Here is a 24049-nt window from a genome sequence, read left to right on the forward strand (position 1 = left end):
AAGAGTACGAGTACAGAAGCTCAGTATCGGGCCCTGTGCATCCCTAATTCAAAGTGAACATTTTATATCAGTACGTGCATTACATGAATCAAACCCATGACTTTTGCGTTTTGGCTACAGAAATGTGAAATCAAATTTTGACGATTTGAAACTTTTAAATTTGAATTTACATTTATGCATTTGGCAGATGTGTTTATTCAAAGCAATTTATAATGCATGTATAATGCATTCAAAATAAATGTTTTGTAAGTTCTTGTACCTTTGACTTGCATTGTTACAGAATAAAATAAATACATTTTAAAAAATGCTTTTGCTGTGGTAAAATTGAGAATCTTGAAAATTTGCTGGTGTTGATATTGAGACTTTGGCATATTCAAACTTGCCACCATCAGTCAGGTGAAGTCTTTTATATCATACATGCACATCTTCGTGTGGCATATTGAATATATGCAAATGTGAATTACATTCAGTATGCTGTCTTATTGGTATTTTGGTCCATTGCAGTGTTTCTTATGGACTACTTTTATGAAGCTTCGCATTTTAGAGCCTCTGGTCACTGTCATTGTATGCAAAAGAAGCTACTTCAACATTCTGTTAAACTCCCAGAGAAAATCAAACAGGTCTGGAGCAACATAAAGGCGAGTAAATGATGACAGAATTTTCACTTTTGTGTGAATTATTACTTGAAGGTTTCATGTCAGCAACTTTCTCTGCTGTGGAAACTTCCAGAATTTTTTTGTGCCTGAGAGCCCGTTTGAAAATGGCTTTTAATCTGCTCCACAGTAGTCAGTAGTCCCAGGACTTTTATAGGCTACGGTAATTGCATTTATATATTACAAACTTGTGGTTCAGGTTTCCAGTGTGTATGTTTCTAACATCATCATGGCGACTGCGCTCAGAAATGCTTTGGATTATAAAACCGAATGTTGCAATTAAATAAATGAGGAGTTTTCCTATATCAGATGTTCCTGCTGAAGTTTATCCATAGTGTTTTCTTGGAGTTGCAACCGTGCCGCGGAGGCCCTCCGAGCTCGTAAAGTTTCCTTTAACTGCTGCTCTGGGTCAATCCTGTTTGCTCCCGTAAAAGTCAGCCAGCATGTTTGAAACATATTTCAGGGTAATTAAAGGGAAAAGAAAAACCTCCCATCCTCTTGTGTGGGTTTTCTTCCCTGATCAGCATGACTCACGTTAGTGTCTAGACGTATATATCATGCCGATGTAGAGATGTGATGTACAGTAGATATTTTGCTATACCATGTACAACATGGCACATATACTGTATATATATGCTATTATGCTGCATTTATTTGATCAAAAATACAGTAAAATCATTCTAATTTGCTGCTCAAAATAAAACATATATTGTATATCATCTTAATTACAAACTCGATTGCAAAATGGTGGGAAAATAGGCGAGAATTAGACTTCATTGTTCAGTGATATGGAACTAAAGCCATTTTTGTCTGTTCACCTGCAATATTGTCTTGTTGTCACATTGATATATACAACTAATTACTTTTAATTTGATTAATTAATCTTCATACAATGTAATTAATTCAATTTACATTTTGAATTGATTGACATCTCTAATGCAAACCAATTTCCAGCTGTATTATAACTGTAACTGCAACAGAAATCAACTCATGAAATGAGCTCTTGCTCGTCTTGCCCGCTGCTGAGACGGCAGACTTTGCTGTGTGTGAGTTCTGCTGGTGCTCTTTTGCTCTGTGCTGATAGGACAGGGTCAACATGAAGGACAGGAGTGGAAGTGTGTTATCTGCAAGGGCCACGGAGGGCAACAGTCTCTGTATGAAGATAGACAGCCCAGAAAGAGATATTTGACTCAAACGCAGATAGCATTGGGTGGTGAATCCGGGAGGCGAGGTCTGGATCGAAGCAAAGCTTGTCTTCACAAGGGTGATGTAATGTTTTGGAATTGACTTTCTCAGTGTTGGGGATTTGTAAAGAAGTCTGAGAGGGCATGCAGGAGGGGCAGAGCGTTCTGCAACAGATCAACATGAAAAGAAACTGAGTTTGTACGCCTTCTGGACAAGATGTGAGGTGAGCTTTATTGTGCAAAACTCACCACCTTGATGTTAGAGTGATGTGGGTCATTGCTAAGATTTTTGGGTGATTGCTAGTTGAGTTCACATCCAATTCACTGATATTCTGCTGTCTAATTAGGGTTCCTCCTATTGGATGTTTTCATCTACTGTTTTGTTCACCAGATTAAAATGATTTACTTTATTATTTATGCATTTGGAAGATGCTTTTATCCAAATAATAAGTATGAATGCTTAAAGGAATATTTCACCCAAAAATGAAAAGTTGCTGACATTTTACTCATCCTCTGGCCATCCAAGATATTGATGAGCTTGTTTCTTCATCAGAAACAGATTTGGAGATATGTAGCATTCCATCACTTGTCCACCAGTGGATCATCTGCAGTTAATGGGTGCCGTCAGAATAAGAGTCCAAACAGCTGATAAAAACATCACAATAATCCACTAGTAATCCACACCACTCCAGTCCATCAGTTAACATCTTGTGAAGTGAAAACCTGCATGTTTGTACAAATCCACCACCAAACATTTTAACTTAAAACTGTCACTTCTTTTCAAAATACTAGTCCATAATCTATAATAACGGTTCCTCCAGTGAAAAAAGTTCATCTCCTGTTGTCCTCTCACATCAAAATCCACTGACATATTTGCTTAGGACTGTTTTCACTTGTAAACAGTTCTTGATATGTGCATATTTCTCTCCTGATTCAGACAAGACCAATTTTCAATGGAGAAAGCAGTATTATGGATGGAGGACTTGTATTTTACCTGGAATCAGCGGTTTGAAGTAAAAAATGTCTTGATGAATTTATTTCTTATAAACACACAGCTTTTCACTTCACAAAACGTTAACTGATGGACTGGAGTGGTGTGGATTACTTGTGGATTATTATGATGCTTTTATCAGCTGTTTGGACTCTCATTCTGACGGCACCCATTCACTGCAGAGCATCCATTGGTGAGTAATGATGATATAATGCTAAATTTCTCCAAATCTGTTCTGATGAAGAAAGAACCCTTACGGAACAAAATATATGAGAATATACTGCAAAATATAATGTGATATATTGCATAATGCATTTCCATATATGGGAAACTAGTGCTTATATTTTTCACTATACTGCAATATATGCATTGACCATGTATGGCGATATATTGATACATACAAAAGTATTTAGAAATGAAGACAAAAATAGCATTACATGTAATATCCATAAAGTTGTATCCTACATTGTGCACATACAGTATATTGCACACCCATATAAATGTGAATGTATGTACACACATATATACACACATTCACAGAATGAGTTACAGCAGATTTCTAGTTCCCAGCATGCTTTGCTTCTGACTGTTAAAGGAAAGTAAATCTTAAAATTAAGTGTTATTTCATGTGTTTTGCTCAATATTAATATAGGGGGAGATCTGTTAGTGTGCAATATTTAATTATTTTGGAATTTGGGGTTTCTGGTATGTCTTATGAGAATATACTGCAAAATATAATGTGATATATTGCATAATGCATTTCCATATATGGGAAACTAGTGCTTATATTTTTCACTATACTGCAATATATGCATTGACCATGTATGGCGATATATTGATACATACAAAAGTATTTAGAAATGAAGACAAAAATAGCATTACATGTAATATCCATAAAGTTGTATCCTACATTGTGCACATACAGTATATTGCACACCCATATAAATGTGAATGTATGTACACACATATATACACACATTCACAGAATGAGTTACAGCAGATTTCTAGTTCCCAGCATGCTTTGCTTCTGACTGTTAAAGGAAAGTAAATCTTAAAATTAAGTGTTATTTCATGTGTTTTGCTCAATATTAATATAGGGGGAGATCTGTTAGTGTGCAATATTTAATTATTTTGGAGTTTTTGAAGTTACCATTGTGCTGAAGAGTAGAGCCTTTGGTTAGGTTGACGTCTGGCCTAACATCAGAAAAGCTATATATTACTTTATATTAAAATTAATGGCTGTGCACTCTTCAGCATGCTGATAGTCTCTTTGCTAAATACTTTAGTACATGCAGGTTTTGCCTGTAGAGTCTTGCCAAAATTAACAGCACCTCTCCTCAGGTCCAGAATCATTCATGTATGTAGCACAAATGGTGATGGACGACTTGCATCGCAAAGTTGAATACTTAGTTCAAGTGGTTCGGTTAGATAACTAACTACAGTATATGTATGAGCAAGACTAATCATGATGCTTGATTTAGCAACGCCACTAATTATTTGAGCAATATTATCTTTAAATGGCCAATCTGCATGCATTACATAACTGGGCAGCTGGCTAAAACTAAAGATATGTGTGTTTGCATGCAACATCCAGACAACCAGTCGACTGCTAACATGCATAGTCAGAAGATTAAAATGTGCTTAAATGAAGAGGAAATTTCGCTGGTTAATAATGCACATTTATGTTAAAAATGTATGCAGAGCTGTGATGAAAGATGCATGTCACCTTTGAACGACTCAGCAGGCGTCAGCCTCATAGATCTTGTCGTATTTAGCTCAGGGGAATCGGTGTGCATTATCAATATTATCTTTAAATGGCCAATCTGCATGCATTACATAACTGGGCAGCTGGCTAAAACTAAAGATAGATATGTGTGTTTGCATGCAACATCCAGACAACCAGTCGACTGCTAACATGCATAGTCAGAAGATTAAAATGTGCTTAAATGAAGAGGAAATTTCGCTGGTTAATAATGCACATTTATGTTAAAAATGCATGCAGAGCTGTGATGAAAGATGCATGTCACCTTTGAACGACTCAGCAGGCGTCAGCCTCATAGATCTTGTCGTATTTAGCTCAGGGGAATCGGTGTGCATTAGAAAACTCAATAAGGGGATTTTTTCCTGTCAATTTTCACCGTATTCCATCACGCCTGGCACAAAGACAGTATGCTGAAAGTAAGAGAGCAGTCTGCTGACTTTTACACTTTAACTGCAGGGAAAGAGAAGGTGGTGCTATGTTTGTGTGCAAAGAAGTCAAACTACACCACAACATCTATTTACCTGCTAAACGTATTTTCCCTCGGTGTGCTGCATATCTAAATGTGATTTTGAAATGGCAGTGTGACATGGATTTACAAAATGCTAAAATGCAAAGTCAGGTGTTTTTAAATAATGTATGTAAGCAATATATAAAGTCATTCACATGTTATGTGTGGTGTGTAAGTCTTCACTACTGTTAACTACTGTGTACTGATTAAAAATACTCCTATTTGAATATATTTAAAATGCAATTTATTCCTGTGATGCAAAGCTGTATTTTCAGCATCATTCCTCCAGTCTTCAGTGTCACGTGATCCTTCAGAAATCATTCTAATATGCTGATTTGATGATCAAGAAATATTTCTTATTATTGTCAGTGTCGAAATCAGTTGTGCTGCGTGTCTGTGTTTGAAATAGATATCTTTGTAACATTATAAATGTCTTTACTGTCACTTTTGATCAATTTAATGCATCCTTGCTAAATAAAAGTATTAATTTTTTTTTTTAATCCTACTGATCCAAAACTTTTGACTGTGAGTGTAGATGTTCAAAGAGCTATATGCTGCATCTTTTAAGTTGTATTGCTTTGTTTGTGTTTCATCCATAATAACTCCTTATTCTCTTGCAGGTCTCATGTGAAGGCCATGTGTTTGACCCGTCGACACTGCTCCTGTTGCGCCAGGTCGACATCTGATAGCAGAATAAATGACCATGTGGATCACTGAAAACTCGAATAAACTCTTATTCCATCCAGCAGACTCGAGTTTTAATTTTTCCCTGTTATTGCCACAGTGTCGTCGCAGGCATTGCTTTGAGCCACATATTTCCTGTAGCACTATCAGATATGCTCTAATCTTAAAGATATAGCACACCCAAAAATTAAACTTCTTTCATCATCCACTCACTCTCTTGTTGCACTCTCTTGTCTCTTTTTTCCTTTTCGGTGCAACACAAAAGGAACAAAGTGTCTAGACTGTTCTTTTCTGTACAATGGGATGACGGTCTGTCGAGCTCAAAAAAATTACACACAAAAGTACCATTAAAGTATCCATATGCCATATTCTAAGTCATACGATAGCTTTGTGTGAGGAACAGACTGAAATTGAAATCTTTGTCCGTTTGTTTGTTCTCCTTTTGTGTTGCATGTATGAAAAAAAAAACAATGAAAGAGTCAACCAATGAAATATATGGCTGGTTATCAAGTCAAATTGATTGTCGCCTTACTGGTTTATTCACGCTTGCGCAGCTGTAACATATTGCATTTTGAATAAACCAGATGAAAAACCTTTGCAATATTCCCACAATCCTTTGCACAAACCCAGATGGGAACGGATTGCGGTGCCAATATGATGAGAAGTTAGCAGTTGCAGACCATTATCCCTCAATATATAACAAAGACAGCAATAGATTCGCATGCTACACAGAGCAGATGCATAACAGCGAAGACTTGACACATCGGACAGGTCATGATGCAACCGTTACTTTGGGACAAGGAAGCCATCACGCCTTGGGCAGATTGGCAGTGCTAATAACCGTCACAACATGACAATGCCAATGCAGAATATCAAAGAAAACAGCTAATTTAGACAGAATTTGCATGCTTAGAAACAGCCTTTATGTGCAAGAAAACATTTACCTTTTAAAATCAAATGAAGCATTGTCGTGTCTCTTACCTCGTCGTATAATTGGTCTGTCAAGCATAGCTGGAGTCTGCAATAGCGAAACCAGGATACAGGATTCCTGGTATGTCTATAACGGTTATGCAACTTTTTATATAACTGCATTTAAACAAGCACACCGTTATTAGCGAGGCAGTACCTGAGCCCTCGGCCCCTCGGAGCCTTTGATCCTTTATGGAGGTTCAAATCAAGCTCTTGTAATCTCTTTGAAGATAACCACATAACCTTCAGATCTCACCAATTTCAATGGAATGCAAAACTGGGGTCCAACGCATTCAGATTCTGGCAAACTGACAAAATCGCTGCCTGGTTTCTATGGCAGCTTCACACACACTCAGTGACATGTTTGGTCATAGTGTCATACGTGCCCAGAATAAATTGAGCATGTTTAAGGTGATTTTCAATGGAATATTCAGATTGCAACTCAGTATGCATTGGGACAGCCATAAGTGAGGCATTTGTTGGTCGATCCACCATTAAAGTGTGAATAATTCACTCTGAACATCTGTTTGGCTGACCAGAAATATGAAAACAATAATTATTTTTGCAATTATGTTTGGTGGCACAGAAATGACGTGCCTCAGCTTTAGATGTAAATTAAGTAAAATTACAATTAAGTAATTGTGTGATTTTTGTGTTTTGTGTTGCAGGTGAGGTGCCTTTAAACTCTGGACCAAACCAACAGTGCTGAAAATGAAGATCTGTGTTGCTTTTATTGTAGCAGCTCTTCTTCACATCGCTCAGGCTGGTGAGTTTCTGTCTCTCATGTTCTAATGCATCAGTTTTCTCACAAAGTGCTTCAGTGGCATAACTTTTTGCATAAAATAAAATAAATGAAAAAAGAGAAAAGAAAATAAAAATGAATAAAATAATAAATGAAAATATGAAATTAAATAATATAAAAATTAAAATGTATCTTTAAACTACAATAGCTCATTGTACTTTGAAGGCATAAAGTATGCTTTGAATAAAATAAAATATAAAATGTAGATAAAATGTGTTTGTTTGTTTTGCATGATTCTTATGGCGTTTCAATGGCATGACTTTTTGCATTAAATCAAATTAATTTCAAAAATAAAATAATAAATTACAATATGAAATAAAAATTATGTAAATTAACATAAAATAATCAATTAAAATATATAAATACGAAATAAAAATGTCATATAAAATAAAAATATGAAATCAAATTAAAAATATAAATAAAATATAAAATAAAAAGTTACTTTGAACTACAATAGTTCATTATACTTTGAAAGCATGAAGTATACTTTGAATAAAATTATAAAATATACAATTAAAAAGGGATCATATAAAAAGGAATTCCTTTTTATCTTTAAAATACAAGAGTATTTTAGAATAATCATTGAGTTTCTGACATGTTAACATAAGCATTAACATAACTTTGTTTTATAGCCTTGGTTGCATAATTTCTCTTCTATTATTAATAGCCCTTTCTGTCTGTCATCCCTCTCTTATCTTCTGTTGCTTTACAGGCTGAATTGTGACATTGCTTGATGTACAGTATCAGAGATTAGCTAGCATGTGGCCATCCAAAATACCGACATCCTTTCAGTCTCATTTTAATCTGTCCGACAGAGAGAGACCGCATGACTAAGAGTCTTGTTACAGAAGAAGTCTCTTGGATTTAGTTTGCCAAACCCACAGAAGCCCTTTGAGACTTTTTTCCACTTTGTTTCATTGTAGTCCAGCAAACTCTAACTCAGTTTTAAGCCAAAACCCAACAGCACAATCCATATCAGGCCCCTAAATGTGGTGCATTTCTGCTCCTTTCAACTTTTCTCGGCAAAGTAGCTTTACTGTAATTTAACAAACTGAAGTTGCTTTCAGACCTTGTAGTTGGAAATGTGATTTGCAATTATAAAAAAGCACAGCCTTCCACATTAAAAGTCAAAATGGATGTATTCTACTGCATACGGTCATAATGTTTGCATGATTCATTACAATCACCCGAATCTGTGCGAAAACATGTTTTTATATGCATTTAGAGCGGGATCGCTCTTTTGGGTTTGTGGTATTTCCAGCAATGCCTTTGAGCGAGTGGATTCCTCTGGGATAATCTGTATTTGAACAGCTTTTTGTTGAGGACACAAAGCACGATGGCTTTTCACAATTTTGTTTTGCGGCATGGATTCTATATATTGTAAAGGCTGGCGATGAAATTAATGTATCACTTCAGGACAGCTAGTTAGTGGTCACATAAAAGCATTTGTTTGAAATAACAGGCTGCTGTGTTTTCTTTGATTGTGTCATTCTCTGAGAGCTGAGCTCAGGATGAATGGGGTCATTTATTAAAGGCATGCTTTATCTTATAGTTGCTTTGTTGTTCTTTCATTGCCTGTCCCTAGTTAGCTACTCTTTCAGCTTTTATATATACAGTATATACTGTATATATATATATATATATAAGATTAAAGTTAAATTTGGCAAAATAGACTTTTATGTATATATCCACATTGTGATACTGATGTTTTTGTAGTGTGTGTGTGTGTGTGTGTGTGTGTGTGTGTTTTAAACCTAAATTGCCTATGAAATCAACTTTATGACAAAAACATCTATCCAAGGTGTTAGAAAAAGTGTGATAAATGCTAATTATAAGTACTTTTAAATGAATTAATAACAAAATATAGTGAGGTATTTAAGTGTTATGTATGCCATCCAAGATGTAGATGAGTTTGTTTCTTCATCAGATTTGGAGATATGTATCATTACATCACTTGCTCATCAATGGATCCTCTGCAGTGAATGGGTGCCGTCAGAATGAGAGTCCAAACAGCTGATAAAAACATCACAATAATCCACTAGTAATCCACACCACTCCAGTCCATCAGTTAAAGGGATGGTTCACCCAAAAATGAAAATCCTGTCATCATTTACTCACCCTCATGTCGTTCCAAACCGGTTTGAATTGCTTTCTTATGTTGAACACAAAAGAAGATATTTAGAAAATTGCTGGTAATCAAACAGTTCGTGATTGCCATTGACTTCCATAGTAGGAAAAAAAATACTATGGAAGTCAATGGCAATCACGAACTGTTTGATTACCAGCAATTTTCTAAATATCTTCTTTTGTGTTCAACATAAGAAAGCAATTCAAACCGGTTTGGAACGACATGAGGGTGAGTAAATGATGACAGCATTTTCATTTTTGGGTGAACTATCCCTTTAATGTCTTGAGAAGTGAAAAGCTGCATGTTTGAAAGATACAACTCCACCATTAATACATTTTTAACTTTAAACTGTCACTTCTGGCCAAAATACATAATCCATAATAACGCTTCCTCCAGTTAAAAAGGTCCATGCCCTGTTGTTGTCGCACATCAAAAATCCACCCACATATTTGTTTAGAACTGTTTTCACTTGAGGACTTGTATTTTAGCTGGAAGCAACGGTTTGAAGTTAAAACATCTTAATGATGGATTTGTTTCTTACAAACACGCAGCTTTTCACATCACAAGACATTAACTGATGGACTGGAGTGGTGTGGATTGCTTGTGGATTATTGTGATGTTTTTATCAGCTGTTTGGACTCTCATTCTGACGGCATCCATTCACTGCAGAGCATCCATTGGTGAGCAAGTGATGTAATGCTACATTTCTCCAAATCTGTTCTGATGAAGAAACAAACTCATCTACATCTTGGATGGCTTGAGGGTGAGTACATATTTATAAATTTTCATTTTAGGGTGAACTATTCTTTTTTAATGTTTGGATAACTATTCCTTTATTCCTTCCTTGCATGATTTGATTTATAACATGAAAGACAAATGCATGAGAGTGTGTTTGATCCCTTTATTAGAGACCTCTGCACTACAGTTAGGTGACCCACCACGTCAGCTGTGCATCCGAAGAAAATTTTACAAGTAGCTGAAGTGAATCCTGATTATGAACTTTATAATTGGTCTGATGCAAATCTCTCGCTCCCAGTAATTGACTGTATCCTCCCAAACATCTTCACGACATGTGCTAAATTCATCATTTTTAATTGCAACTTGGGTTAGTACTCCCTCAGGTAAGAAAAATACAAAATTAGATCTCTTTAATATCTCATCAGTTTGGCCTAGACAGCAAGAAAACTAATTGAAGAGCAATGGGAGATTTCTGCTTAAGCCTTTTCATGCTTCTCTTGAAAAAAAAAGACAATTTCTCCAGTTGTGCTATCAACATTTTAATATTTTTTTTAAAATTAAAATTATTGTTATTTTACAATTTTTTTATATCTATTGTTTTAGCTTTTTTATTTTTCGTTCATTTTATTTATATTTCAGTTTTAGTTTAGTATGTTTAGTTTTTCAGCTTAATTATTTCAGTTACCATAGCAGCATTTGTCAATCTTAAATTTGTAATTTTCGTTTTCAAGATTTTCATCTATTGTTTATATTTTATTTGAGCTAAACATCGAATTCAATTTATTTGTAAATGTAAGTAATTTTGATATATTTATTTATACATTTATTTATTTAATTTTTTAATTTACTCTTAATTCTGAGAGTAAACTCTATACTCAGCTATTTCTATTTCTTCTATTTCTGTTGATATGTAAATGAACGTTTAACACGATAACCCAAAGTCTCCTGAGCTATGAAAGAGCAATAAGCCGTTCCTCTGGGTTCTGGGTGATTATTACTGTCATTATTTTTGTCGCTGCATCTCAAGGCCTTGACTTTTTGTAACGCAGAAGAAAATGCATTAGAAAGCTCAGTGAAGCCCTTTACTCTCATTTCAAAGCAGAGATATGGAAATGCTCATGATGGAAGTTCTCAGCTGCTCTGGGTCTGGAGATGTGCCGTGTGTATTCAAATCAAGTGCGTGGCTTCTCAGAGGTTTTTACAGCATTAAAGGGACGAATGAGACCTTTTTAATATGTGATGACACTTAAAAGTCTGATTGCAGTCAGAAACATCCGCCTGTGGTTCAACCACTGGCTTCTTTTTATCAGAGCAATAATAACAGATGAACCGAAGAGTTATCATGGTCAATTTTTAGTCTAGACATCTGAGGTATAAAGGTCATATCTGTTGACATCTTAAAATGTTTGTTTCATTTGAAGTTTTTTCCTTGCAGTAGGCCTATCATACATTTGTGACCCTGAGGTCAATTTATTATGGTTGTGATGTTTTTTCTTCTTGGAAAGGACATTTTGAGTTCTGAAAGTCGTGGCATGTTTTCATAGTACGTTAAGCTTTTTAATCTCAATAGCTCAAGGGAAGTTTTATTTCTCTTTTTTAATGAAAAGTATTTCTGAACGTAACTTATTCTTTTGAGGTCTTCTGTGTGATTATTTACATTTAAACGTCTATATCTTTTCCAGTTTGTCCAGATAAGTTGCCTGGTCTACAACCCTGGACTCCCGGACACAATGAAGCCCACAGAGTCACCATCGGTTACGGCCGCAAAGTCGTCCTCACCTCATCCGCGACCGTCCATTTCATTGAGATCCTCAACGGAGGTAGATCTTCCTAATAAAACCTCTTTCAAACATCTCCACAACATTAAAGTGCCATGAAGATTTACATCCGTCATGATGAAGACCAAGCTTGACATGAGCCGTGACAGGCTTAAATCAAAACACATTTCAGACGAATCGCCCTGAGCGTGGAATATTCTAGAGTTTGATGGGGGAATACCATCACAATCCGTGCCAAAAAGGAACCATCTATTTGTTCTTTTAGAACTAGAATTGGAGAACCTCCTGTATGCTCACTGGTTGAAAATCAAGGGTGAAAGATCAGGATTGGTTTGATTCTTTTGTTCTTTTTAGGGAAGCTTGTGATCGCTGATTCCAGTCAACCCATTTTTCTGCGGGCTAAGCACATCCTCATCGGGAACAAGGGTGAACTTCACATTGGCAGTCCAGAATGTCCTTACAAAGGCAACCTCACCATCTCTCTCTTTGGCAGGTATGAATATAGGCGATATTTTGGAGAATTTGACAGATAGAAATGTTCTAAGCCTGTCATTTTAAGTAAATCTGAAGGTTTTGTGCTAAATTTAGAATCAGACAATTGACTTCCATTCAATTTTTGACAGTAAATTTGAATTGAACTGGCCAAACCTCACAGGAAGTTGAATGGTCATTTGAACTGCCATAATAATTTCCCCATAACTACGTAAATAAAAACATAATACTGTAGACTAAATATCACTTGTCACTAGGGTTGCAAAGGGGTGGAAAATTTCCGGAAACTTTCCAAAAATCCCCGGAATATTCCAAAATATCCTGGAAAGTTTCCAAAATTTCTGAAATGTTTCCGAAATTTACTGGAAATTTTCCACCTTTTTTGCAACCCTACTTGTCACTAGGGCGAAAGATGGCAAAAACAATTTGTCATTCCAAAATTTTTACATACAAATATTTATTAATTTAAATTAATTGTTGAATAAACCGGTTCAATGAATGATTCAATGACTCACTCACGAAGTCACTTTTGTTTAATTCCTGAATGAATCAGCAATTTTGAACAAATCACATTAATGAATGATTCACTGACTCAGTGTTTCACTAAAGCAGTTTTGCATTCATTGCTATATATTTTTATGTGTATCAATATATAGCCATTCATGGTCCATGCGTATATTGCAGTATATTGAAAAATATAATCTTTAGTTTCCCATATGTGGAAATGTATTATTTAATACATCACATTATATTTTCCAGTATATTCACTTAAATTTTTGTTTAGTAAGAGTAGCCTTGCTGCTGACAAGTAAACAAATAAATAAAATTCATATCACAATCATTTGCAATCTTAAATCGGGAATTTAAAAAGCATTCTCTTCAATGCTAAATGCATGGGACGATTTGCTAATCTGATTTGTTGTTGTTTTGAAAAAGGTCTGACGACAGCGAGGTCGAACACAGTTATTTTGGCCGCAAGTACATTGGCGTAGGAACTGGAGGAACCTTGGAGATTCATGGTGAAAAGAAACTGTCATGGACTTTCCTGAACAAAACTCTCCATCCTGGGCAGGGTAATGAGAACAGTTACCGTTTCGAAAGGAGCTGGGGTAACAGAGGCGTCATCATTCACGTCATCAACCCCAAGACCGGAGATGTGCTGCACACTGATAGGTCATTGGGACACCATCTCCCTTCAACATTTTTTGCTCTTAAAGTTCATTTCTAATTAATGCATGCTTGCTTCTTGACAGATGAAAGGTTGTTACTTCAGTACATCATGCAAAACCAACTAACCGATGGCTTTAATGTGCGGTTGGAATTAAAACAGTAATTACAAATCGACTGTCAAAACAAACAGTGCTTCCAAGTTGGCATCTTCACAGGCGACTGATCTATGACTATTTTTCATCACAGAAATGAGCGTCTGTTATTAAATCACAGCCTTCAAAAAGAACAGTCATACTCCGTATGCTTACTGGCTTCTGAAATGTTCCTTGACTGGTCTGTGATAAATCTCTGTGACCCACTTTTACGTTTGTGTGTGTGTGTGTAGGTTTGACACATATAGGAGCAAGGACGAGAGCAGACGACTGGCCCAGTATGTAGACAAGGTGGAAACTGGGCAGATCTTGACCATGGTGGTTAATGATGAAGGATCCAACAACCTGGAGGATCTGGCTAAAAAGGCTCTCACTAAGCTGGGTAGCCAACACTTCCATCGACTCGGATTCCGGTACGATGACCAGTTTCCAACTTAGCAACAGTTGCTTATCCATGACCAGGCTAGAATTTGCTTTAGCATTAGTTGAGAATTGGACACCGAATTTAGGGCAATCTGGTCCAGTCAGGTATGCGTGTGTCAGTCAGCTTGGCTGCATTCACATTTTCCTCTTTGTATCGCCGCTGGTCTGAAATTGAATTTTTTTGAAATAGCATCTAAATCAGGGGCAAACCCTGTCCCTGTAGTCCTACCTTCCTGCACACAACTCTAATAGAGCTTACAAACTAGAGGAAACTTTTATGAAGCGTTTGATGGAAATGCATAAAATATGCCTCAAGGGTGTGGGGAAAAAAACCATAATAATAATGCATTTTACTGGTATAGCACCTTTCCTGCTTTCATACATAAAATGCAACTCAAAGTGCTTGACAGACTGGAATATAAAAAGGGGTAATAAAAAAAAGAAAGCATAAAAATGCAAACAGCAAGCCAGTTTGAAATCATCAGCTTAATTAATCTGCAATTTATTCTATTACACAAAGGATTGTGTTCAATATTAGCCTAAAAAGCATGCAGGTGCACACTATGAAAATCTACCAAAGCATAAAATCTCATTCTAATTGTATACTATTTTGGATGGATAATAATGAAATTGGGATGCAGCGCGTGATTGGCTGCTTCAGGTGTGTTTGATTAGAGTTGGAACTGCATTTTGTGGGATGGTCCATCTCCGGGAACAGGGTTTGGGAAGCCCTTTCTGTTTATGGAATATAAATTGCATGAATTTATGAAGTCATTACTAGAAAATTACTAGAATGAATTCTAGAGCATTGCAAATGGGCTGCAGATCGTTATGAATTAGGAATGAAATATCAGAGATCTCTTTAATTTATAGCTGTATGCTCTGTCTGAGCATCAACAATCATCTCATTTAAGTTTGCTTTCTCCTGTGGGATTTTAGGAGTAACATATGAGACAAAGCTGATTTTTAAATGAAACTGAAAACATCAACCTCTGAGGGATTTTTCTCTGGGACGGTTAGGAAATGCTATGGCTCGTTCGAATGAAATTGTTGTTTACACAAGTGAAGCTTGGCTGTGAGAATAGTATTAGCATAGCTGTGACAGATAACAACTTTGGAGTAATTCAAATGTTTAATGAAACCAAGCTACAATCCAGAATCTGTGTAGCATCTGATGCCTGGGAAACTCATTTGTTCCTAAACTTTACAATCGCTCACATTTACATGTTTCAGACCACTAATATTGGTCACATTTAAAAGACCATGACAACAACCTCACAATAACAGAGTCTATCTGAGCAGAAAGTTGGACTGAGGCACTTTAGCTTCTAAGAAAAAGCTTGAGCTCTCTTTTCTACCAAAATATCTGCATCGTCAGGTGTCACTGGACAGCAGCGACACCTCTTTGGCCTGTCAGTCTGGTCTAGCTGAAGAAAATTGTCCTGATGATGGTGTCGGGCTGTTTCTCTCAGAGTGGAGCAGGAGCTGATTTGAAACTCTGGCGTTGTAATTACCCAATCCTCTCTGAGAAGCGCGAGCCGCCAATCACACCATAAGTCAACATCATTTACAGCAGTGAAAGTCAGCATGTTTGTCTAGGAGGGACAACTTACTCATGGCCAACTCTTCAAACTTATTTGTCCCTCACACACCTTCCTCTCTCTCCTGTGTGTTTCTCTGCAGGCATCCGTGGAGTTTTATTGCAATCAAAGGGGACGCGTCCTCAGCGGTCGAGGATCATGCCGTCTATCAGGGTAAGCCTCTTTTGCCCACTTGTTTGCTCAGCGATGAAAAGCAAACAGGAGCACGGAAACGAAGTAACTTGAAAGCGAGCTGATGCTGGGGTTTTGTGTGTGTTTGTGTGTTCAGGAACCAAGGCTTCGTCTGAGGCCAGGAGCTCTCGGGTGTTTCACTCAGGTTACGGAGAGCATTTCACCATCACCACCATCAGTCAGTGGGTTCAAGGTACAAACACGCTTCACCACCGCTACTAAACACACACACAGGACTCGTTTGCAGGTCCAGGATGGTTTATGCTGGTTTGTTGTTGGTCTCGCTGGTGGACCAGCAAAACTTAATGGAATAGTTCACTCAAAATTTGTTATTCTTTTTTTTATTTACTCACTCTCTTGGTGTATTTTATCATCCGTGTAGCACAAAAGGAGAAGTTTAGCAGAATAGGGGCTGTTGACTTTCAAAACAGCAGCAACTACAACAAAAAAAAACTGCATAAAAGCATCATAATGTATATTTCAAGTCTTATGAAGGCATATTATCTTTGCGAGAGGAAAATCTTTGCATGAAGATAATACTTTTATAAAGGAAAGATGCATTAAATTGATCATTTATAATGTTAAAAAAATGCTGTTCCTTTGAACTTTGTCATCAAAATATTCTAAATTGTCAGTTTCCACAAAAATTTTATGTTTTCAAAAATATATTTATACACACACACACATTATATTTTTACATTATATTTTTATGTTCTAATATATTGTTTACATTAATTACATCTATATAATATTTTATTATATAAGAAATACATCTGATATGTACATTTATTAACATTATAATTATATTCAATTTATCAACATATATTAAAATATATTATAGTTTATTATATAAGAAATAAATATAATTTGTATATTTATTACAATTATATTCAATTCAATCCATACATATAATTTCATATTATATTAAAATCTGTTTTATTACAAATAAATATGTAAATGTATTATAATTAGATCATTATATTTACATTTTATTAAGTAAAAATACAAAAATATGATACATACATTTATTTATTACAAATATTTTTATATATTTTATATATAATAAATAAAAATAACAGTGTAGGGTCAGCATAATAGAGACTGTTAGGCTCTGAAATGGACAAAAAGCACCATAAAATCATCACCATCTCACACAATGTGATCACATGACTTCAGAAGACTTGTTCCACCATTTACTGAATTTTAAAAAGATTGACTGACATTTTCCGTTGTATTGACTGATTAAAAAGGAGGTATTGGGTCTGTTGCATTTCTCTACTTTAGAGACATTTTCACAGTCAAAGATACTAGTGGATTAAAAATGAAGAAAAGACACTTTAAAGTGCCCCTGTGAAAATAAATGAGAGAAGATTTGAGGAGAGAAACAAGTGTAGTCCGGTGGCTATATTCATGCGATATTGTTGATTAAATCTAAGGTCTCTTTCACATTGTGAGAGCAGAGAAAAATGAAAAGGCCAAGAACCTGCAACTCAGCGGTTGGTAAAACAAACAAAAAAAGCTCTTGCAGAACAAGCGTTATTTTTCCTGCAAGAGAAGATATCAATGTCACCTTAAAAATGCCAAATGCTACAGTATTTTACAGATGGACAAAAATAGAACATGACAGAAAATGTGCAACCCTTGGTCTGAAAGAAAATATATTATAGCCAATTACAATATATTACCATATTTGATGTTTAAAATATATATAGACTACTGTTCAGAATGTTTTTTTTTTTTTTTCAAAATAAATGATTACTTTTATTCAGCAAGGATGCATAAAATTGATCAAAAGTGACAGTGAACTCTTTTAGAATGTTACAAAAGATCTATATTTCAAATACATTCTGAACATTCTATTCATCCTGAAAATCAATGTATCACTGTTCCCACAAAAATATGAAGCAGCACAACTGATTTCACCATTGATAATGATCAGAAATGTTTCTTGAGCCTCGAATCAGCAATTTAGAATGATTTCTGAAGGATCGTGTGACACTGAAAATTCAGATTTGAATTTAGCCATACAGCATTCCGTTTTCCAAAAAAGGTATAGTGCAAAGTGCAAGTAGATTAAATAACGCTGCAAAAATTAATCTTGAAGACTCTTCGCCCATATAGATGTGTGAATGATGTTAATCAGGATTCATAAGGATCCAACATGCTATATTTGGTTCCCCTCCACCCCCAGTATCCCACAATCCTCAGAGCTGTTAACTAATATCCGCGCTGCGTCTGTCTGTCCGCCCCCGAGTCCCAGCAGCTTAATTACCCAACCCACCACTTACACCTGCACATCCTCAACCAGCGCCTCAATCAGTCGCACAGAACAGCCCCATTCTGAAGATGCCATCTGTTTGTTCATCACCAAAGTGATAATTTAGTTAACAAGTGTGCAAGATCTTATTATGGGCAGAGAATGAACTCATTTAGATGTAGAATTAAAGTCCTGCCGTATGATTACAGTGCACAGATGGGGAAAAGTGGGTGAAATTTATTAAGGAATTCCGGGAACAAGTTTGGGCTCATAAAATACTTTTAGCTTTGAGACCATTGATTTGCTATTGCACTCCTAAAAGTGAACTTTTATTGGATATACACTACTGTTCAAAAGTTTGAAAACATTTGGGGGGGGAGTATTATGTTATGTTATAGTATTATGTATCTAATACTTAAATATTTATAATAATAAATATTTTTGAAAGAGGTCTCTTACGCTCACCAAGGTTGTGTTTATTTGATCCAAAATACAACAAATATTGTGAATTACAATTATAAATAACTGTTTTCTTTGTGAATCTATTTTAAAATAAAGCAATAAGCCCCAAAAAGCCATGGTTTACAGTGAATTTATAACAGCTAAGGGGGTTTTAGCAACAACGTAATTTATTGCTGTGATCAAAGCTGAATTTTCAGCATCATTCCTCCAGTCTTCAGTGTCACATGATCCTTCAGAAATCATTCTAATATGCTGATTTGCAGTTCATCACTTTTCAGCAATAAAAAAAGAAAGAAACACACGTTATGTTTATCTAAAGTCATTTTGGCTTATTCGATTGGTTTCTCTCAACATGGGGTCAGAATGGCCGTCAGTCAATAAATTGGAAAGCAAAGTAACTTTTAATACTTATTTAAAAAAGTAACTCAGATATTTTCTTGTAAATTAAAAAGTAATGCATTGCTTTACTAGTTACTTGAATAAAGTGTGTCTGATTACGTAACTCACATTACTTGTAATGCGTTCCCCCAATACTGCACTCTGACACCAGTTCACTTTTCACATGTTCATATACACAGTAAATTCTCCACCACACTCTTGGAGTGGATTCTGAGAGCTCTTTTGCATTGAAGTGCTCTTTATAATTTGTCGTAGCTTCTAATCATTTTCAAGTATCCCCTGAACAGCGTGGACACTTGAGATTTCTGCCCTGAGCGTAGCGGAGAGTGAAGGAGGAACATCTTTTCAATTGCATGGCAGAGTTGTCTTTTTATTTTGTTTGGTTTTGATTGCAATGCAACAAAATTATCATGCAATGCAACAAAACTTGGCTGAACTCCCTGTAGGTCTGGCAATGCAGACAGCAAAACAGGGAGGGCGAACTGCAATTATCTCTGCATAAATAGGCTTTGACAGGCAAAACAGGAAGATTTAAGATGTAAATGAGACTAATTTCTACACAGAGCCTTGTCTGTCGGGCAGCGCTGGAGGGGTGGCAGCACTTTAATCGGTGTGTCTGTTCATGTGGTTTTTTTAGAGGCTGAATGGACTGAGTGGTTTGACCGTGATGACGAGAGGGGGTCAGGTGACTGGGAGAAACTGACCGACCTCCACAAAGCTTTTCCAGAGCGTTCGTGCAGTAACCCTCTTGATATTGAGGTAAAAAACATGTGTTTGAAATGGAATACTAACTTACTGCTTACTACATACACTCTCTGAAAAAAAAGGTACAAAACTGTCACTAGGGTGGTACTTATATGTACTTTTGAAGTACTAATGGGCACCTTTTATGAGTAAACAAGGTATAAAGATGTACCATTTAGCTTTTGTAGCCTACCTCAGGGTACCACCCAAATGATAGCTTTTTACTTTTTTTTCTGAGAGTGTACTAACTAAATTACTAAATGCTTATTTTTGATAAAAATTACACGCAGTTTCAAAATTTTCACATTTTATGTTATGGCCGATAATCGGTATGGTGGTCAAATGTTTTGCTTTGTTTTTAAACCACAAAATACTATTTATTGTAAGTGTAATCAGGCATTAAAACCTTAAAATATCCAGCACAGAAGAAACAATGACATAGAATAAATGTTGACTGTTTTGAATGTGAAAAGATAAGACAAAAAATAAAATATGACATTGAACTAATCAGACAACTAATAATTTAAAAATGATAATATTGGTCAATATATTGTGCATACTTCAATAAATCACATATGCTTGTACACATTACACTACTATTCAAAAGTTTGGGGTTATTTTAATGTTTTTAAAAGAAGTGTCTTCTGTTCACCAAGGCTGCAATTTTTTCATTAAAAAAATACAGTAAAAACAGTAATATTGTGAAATATTATTACAATTTAAAATATCTGTTTTCTATTTGAATATATTTTAAAATGCAATTTATTCCTGTGATCAAAGCTGAATTTTCAGCATCATTCCTCCAGTCTTCAGTGTCACACGATCCTTCAGAAATCATTCTAGTGTGCTGATTTGCTGCTCGAGAAACATTTCTTATTATTATCAATGTTGAAAAAAAAGTTGTGCTGCTTCATATTTTTGTGAAAAGGATTCTTTAGGATTCTTTGAGTTCAAAAGAACAACATTTATTTGAAATAGAAATCTTTTGTAACATTATAAATGTCTTTACTGTCACTTTTGATCAATGCGTCCTTGCCAAATAAAATACAAATCTTACTGACCCAAACTTTTGAACGGTAGTGTATGTGAGGCGTTTCACTGTATTTAAAAATGTCGTCCTTTGCTTTCAGGCTGAAACTCTTGACAGCATCCCTGCCAACATGACAGGAGAAGTCTTCTCCAAGTTTGACAGAAAGTATGGCTTTGTGTGCCTCAACAAAGAGCAGGTGGATGGGATTTGCCACAACTACCACGTGCGTTTCCTGTGCGGCAAGCTCGGTATGTTGCAGTATGAAGCAGTCTGCTTTTGGCTTCCGGAGAAACGCTTTTCTATCAGTTACTCATGTCCCTCCAATACATTTACAACTCTGTTTCATAGAACACAATTGGTGATTTTAGTATAATGCACCTCAAGCTGCTCTTTTGCATGCAATGAAAATTAATTAGCAGCAGTATGCATATCTGTCCATGCATAGGGTCAAATGGCACGGCTGCTTACCTTTGTCGTAACAAACGTGTGGAGATGCTGTTACATTTGACCAAACAATTATATATTTCCTATACTGTAAGTAAAATTAGGTGTTACAACCTTATAATCAACAGCACAGCAGAAACAATGACAAAGAATAGGATTTACTCATTTAAAAGTGAAAAAATTAAATCATCTAACTCTGGCCTAATCAGACAAATAATAAAATGATAATATTGGCCTATATAATGTGCATTCTTAAACAAATCACATCCATTCCAGTTTTGGCGTCCTTTCATACACCAGGTTATTTTTGTATCAGTGAGGTACTATTTACGATATATTTTAATATTTTAATATTTTGTCAGTTTTTATGTTTATATTTTCTGTTTTCATTTTTTTGTGATTTTTGTTGTGTTTTTGTCATTTTTCATTGTTGTTTTATATACTAGTTTTTATTCATTTTTATTTCTGTTTTAGTTATTTTTGTACATCAAGTTAAACCAAAAATAGAAATGTTGCCTTGGCAACTAGCTGAAATATTTTTTTTTATTATTATTTTTTGTATGGTTTTTTTTTATGGTTTTAGATGGTTTTTATTTTCAGTTTTAGGTAACTTTAATAACCCTGTTGTACACATTACACTACTGTTTAAAAGTTTGGGGTCAGAATTATAATTTTTTTAAATGATTTTGAAGTCTTTAATGCTCACCAAGGCTGCAGTTATTTGATCAATATATAATTCCCATCTGTTTTATTCTGTTTAACAGGCATGATATGCGAGATAGACTTCATAAATTATTTGTGAAACCTTTGGGGCCCTATTTTAACGATCTAAGCGCATGGTCTAAAATGCACGGCGACAGCACAGCAGAAACAATGACAAAGAATAGGATTTACTCATTTAAAAGTGAAAAAATTAAATCATCTAACTCTGGCCTAATCAGACAAATAATAAAATGATAATATTGGCCTATATAATGTGCATTCTTAAACAAATCACATCCATTCCAGTTTTGGCGTCCTTTCATACACCAGGTTATTTTTGTATCAGTGAGGTACTATTTACGATATATTTTAATATTTTAATATTTTGTCAGTTTTTATGTTTATATTTTCTGTTTTCATTTTTTTGTGATTTTTGTTGTGTTTTTGTCATTTTTCATTGTTGTTTTATATACTAGTTTTTATTCATTTTTATTTCTGTTTTAGTTATTTTTGTACATCAAGTTAAACCAAAAATAGAAATGTTGCCTTGGCAACTAGCTGAAATATTTTTTTTTATTATTATTTTTTGTATGTTGTTTTTTTTATGGTTTTAGATGGTTTTTAGTTTCAGTTTTAGTTAACTTTAATAACCCTGTTGTACACATTACACTACTGTTTAAAAGTTTGGGGTCAGAATTATTATTTTTTTTAATGATTTTGAAGTCTTTAATGCAGTTATTTGATCAATATATAATTCCCATCTATTTTATTCTGTTTAACAGGCATGATATGCGAGATAGACTTCATAAATTATTTGTGAAACCTTTGGGGCCCTATTTTAACGATCTAAGCGCATGGTCTAAAGTGCATGGCACATTTGTGCTTAGGGCATGTCCGAATCCACTTTTGCTAGTTTAACGACGGGAAAAATGGTCGGCGCACCCGGCGCATGGTCTAAAAGGGTTGTCCCTGTTCTCTTAATGAGTAATGGGTGTGTTTTGGGCATAACGTGCAATAAACCAATCAGAGTCTCTGTTCTGAGTCCCATTCCCTTTAAAAGCCAGTTGCGCTTGCGCCATGGCGGATTCGCTATTTACACGGCGGAATTTACAAGCGGAAAAACGGAGGGCTTCTCTAGTGAGGGAACGGATCTGCTCGTGCACGTAATTCTGATACATGCAAAGACTATCCATTATGACATGTAGGCATTTATATATTTATGTACACAATAATAATCTTTTACATTTTAATCCTTTAATTTTTCATTTTTGAAAATGTTTGTGTGCTGCTACGTGTCCCTGTGTGTAATAAGCAAAGTGTACGCGTGTTGTGCACCCGCATAGGCACATATTACTATAGTTACTCATATTACTAACGCACTCTTTAAATAACAAAAATAAATAAAATTAATTGCGCCAGAATTTGCAAGCGGAAAAACGGAGGGCTTCTCTAATGAGGGAACGGATCTGCCCGTGCACGTAATTCTGATACATGCAAAGACTATCCATTATGGCATGCAGGCATTTATATATTTATGTACACAATAATAATCTTTTACATTTTAATCCTTTAATTTTTCATTTTTGAAAATGTTTGTGTGCTGCTACGTGTCCCTGTGTGTAATAAGCAAAGTGTACGCGTGTTGTGCACCCGCATAGGCACATATTACTATAGTTACTCATATTACTAACGCACTCTTTAAATAACAAAAAAAAAAAAAATTAATTGCGCCAGAATTTGCAAGCGGAAAAACGGAGGGCTTCTCTAGTGAGGGAACGGATCTGCCCGTGCACGTAATTCTGATA

At 35.4% G+C, this 24049-nt stretch overlaps 1 protein-coding gene across 1 annotated transcript in view; it reads left to right on the forward strand.

The window, feature by feature from the left end:
- The window catches only part of cemip (cell migration inducing hyaluronidase 1), a 132179-nt gene that overhangs the window by 47725 nt on the left and 60405 nt on the right, over positions 1 to 24049 (forward strand). The window contains exons 2-10 of the mRNA XM_016280405.1: positions 7420 to 7517; positions 12102 to 12239; positions 12552 to 12690; positions 13626 to 13862; positions 14245 to 14424; positions 16118 to 16188; positions 16304 to 16399; positions 19962 to 20083; positions 21199 to 21346. Coding sequence (XP_016135891.1) covers positions 7463 to 7517; positions 12102 to 12239; positions 12552 to 12690; positions 13626 to 13862; positions 14245 to 14424; positions 16118 to 16188; positions 16304 to 16399; positions 19962 to 20083; positions 21199 to 21346 — 1186 coding nt within the window. The 5' untranslated portion in view covers positions 7420 to 7462. The remainder of the gene's footprint in view (positions 1 to 7419; positions 7518 to 12101; positions 12240 to 12551; positions 12691 to 13625; positions 13863 to 14244; positions 14425 to 16117; positions 16189 to 16303; positions 16400 to 19961; positions 20084 to 21198; positions 21347 to 24049) is intronic.

The sequence above is a fragment of the Sinocyclocheilus grahami genome, unplaced genomic scaffold (assembly GCF_001515645.1).
Source record: "Sinocyclocheilus grahami isolate Dianchi unplaced genomic scaffold, SAMN03320097.WGS_v1.1 scaffold140.1, whole genome shotgun sequence".
NCBI lineage: Eukaryota > Metazoa > Chordata > Actinopteri > Cypriniformes > Cyprinidae > Sinocyclocheilus > Sinocyclocheilus grahami.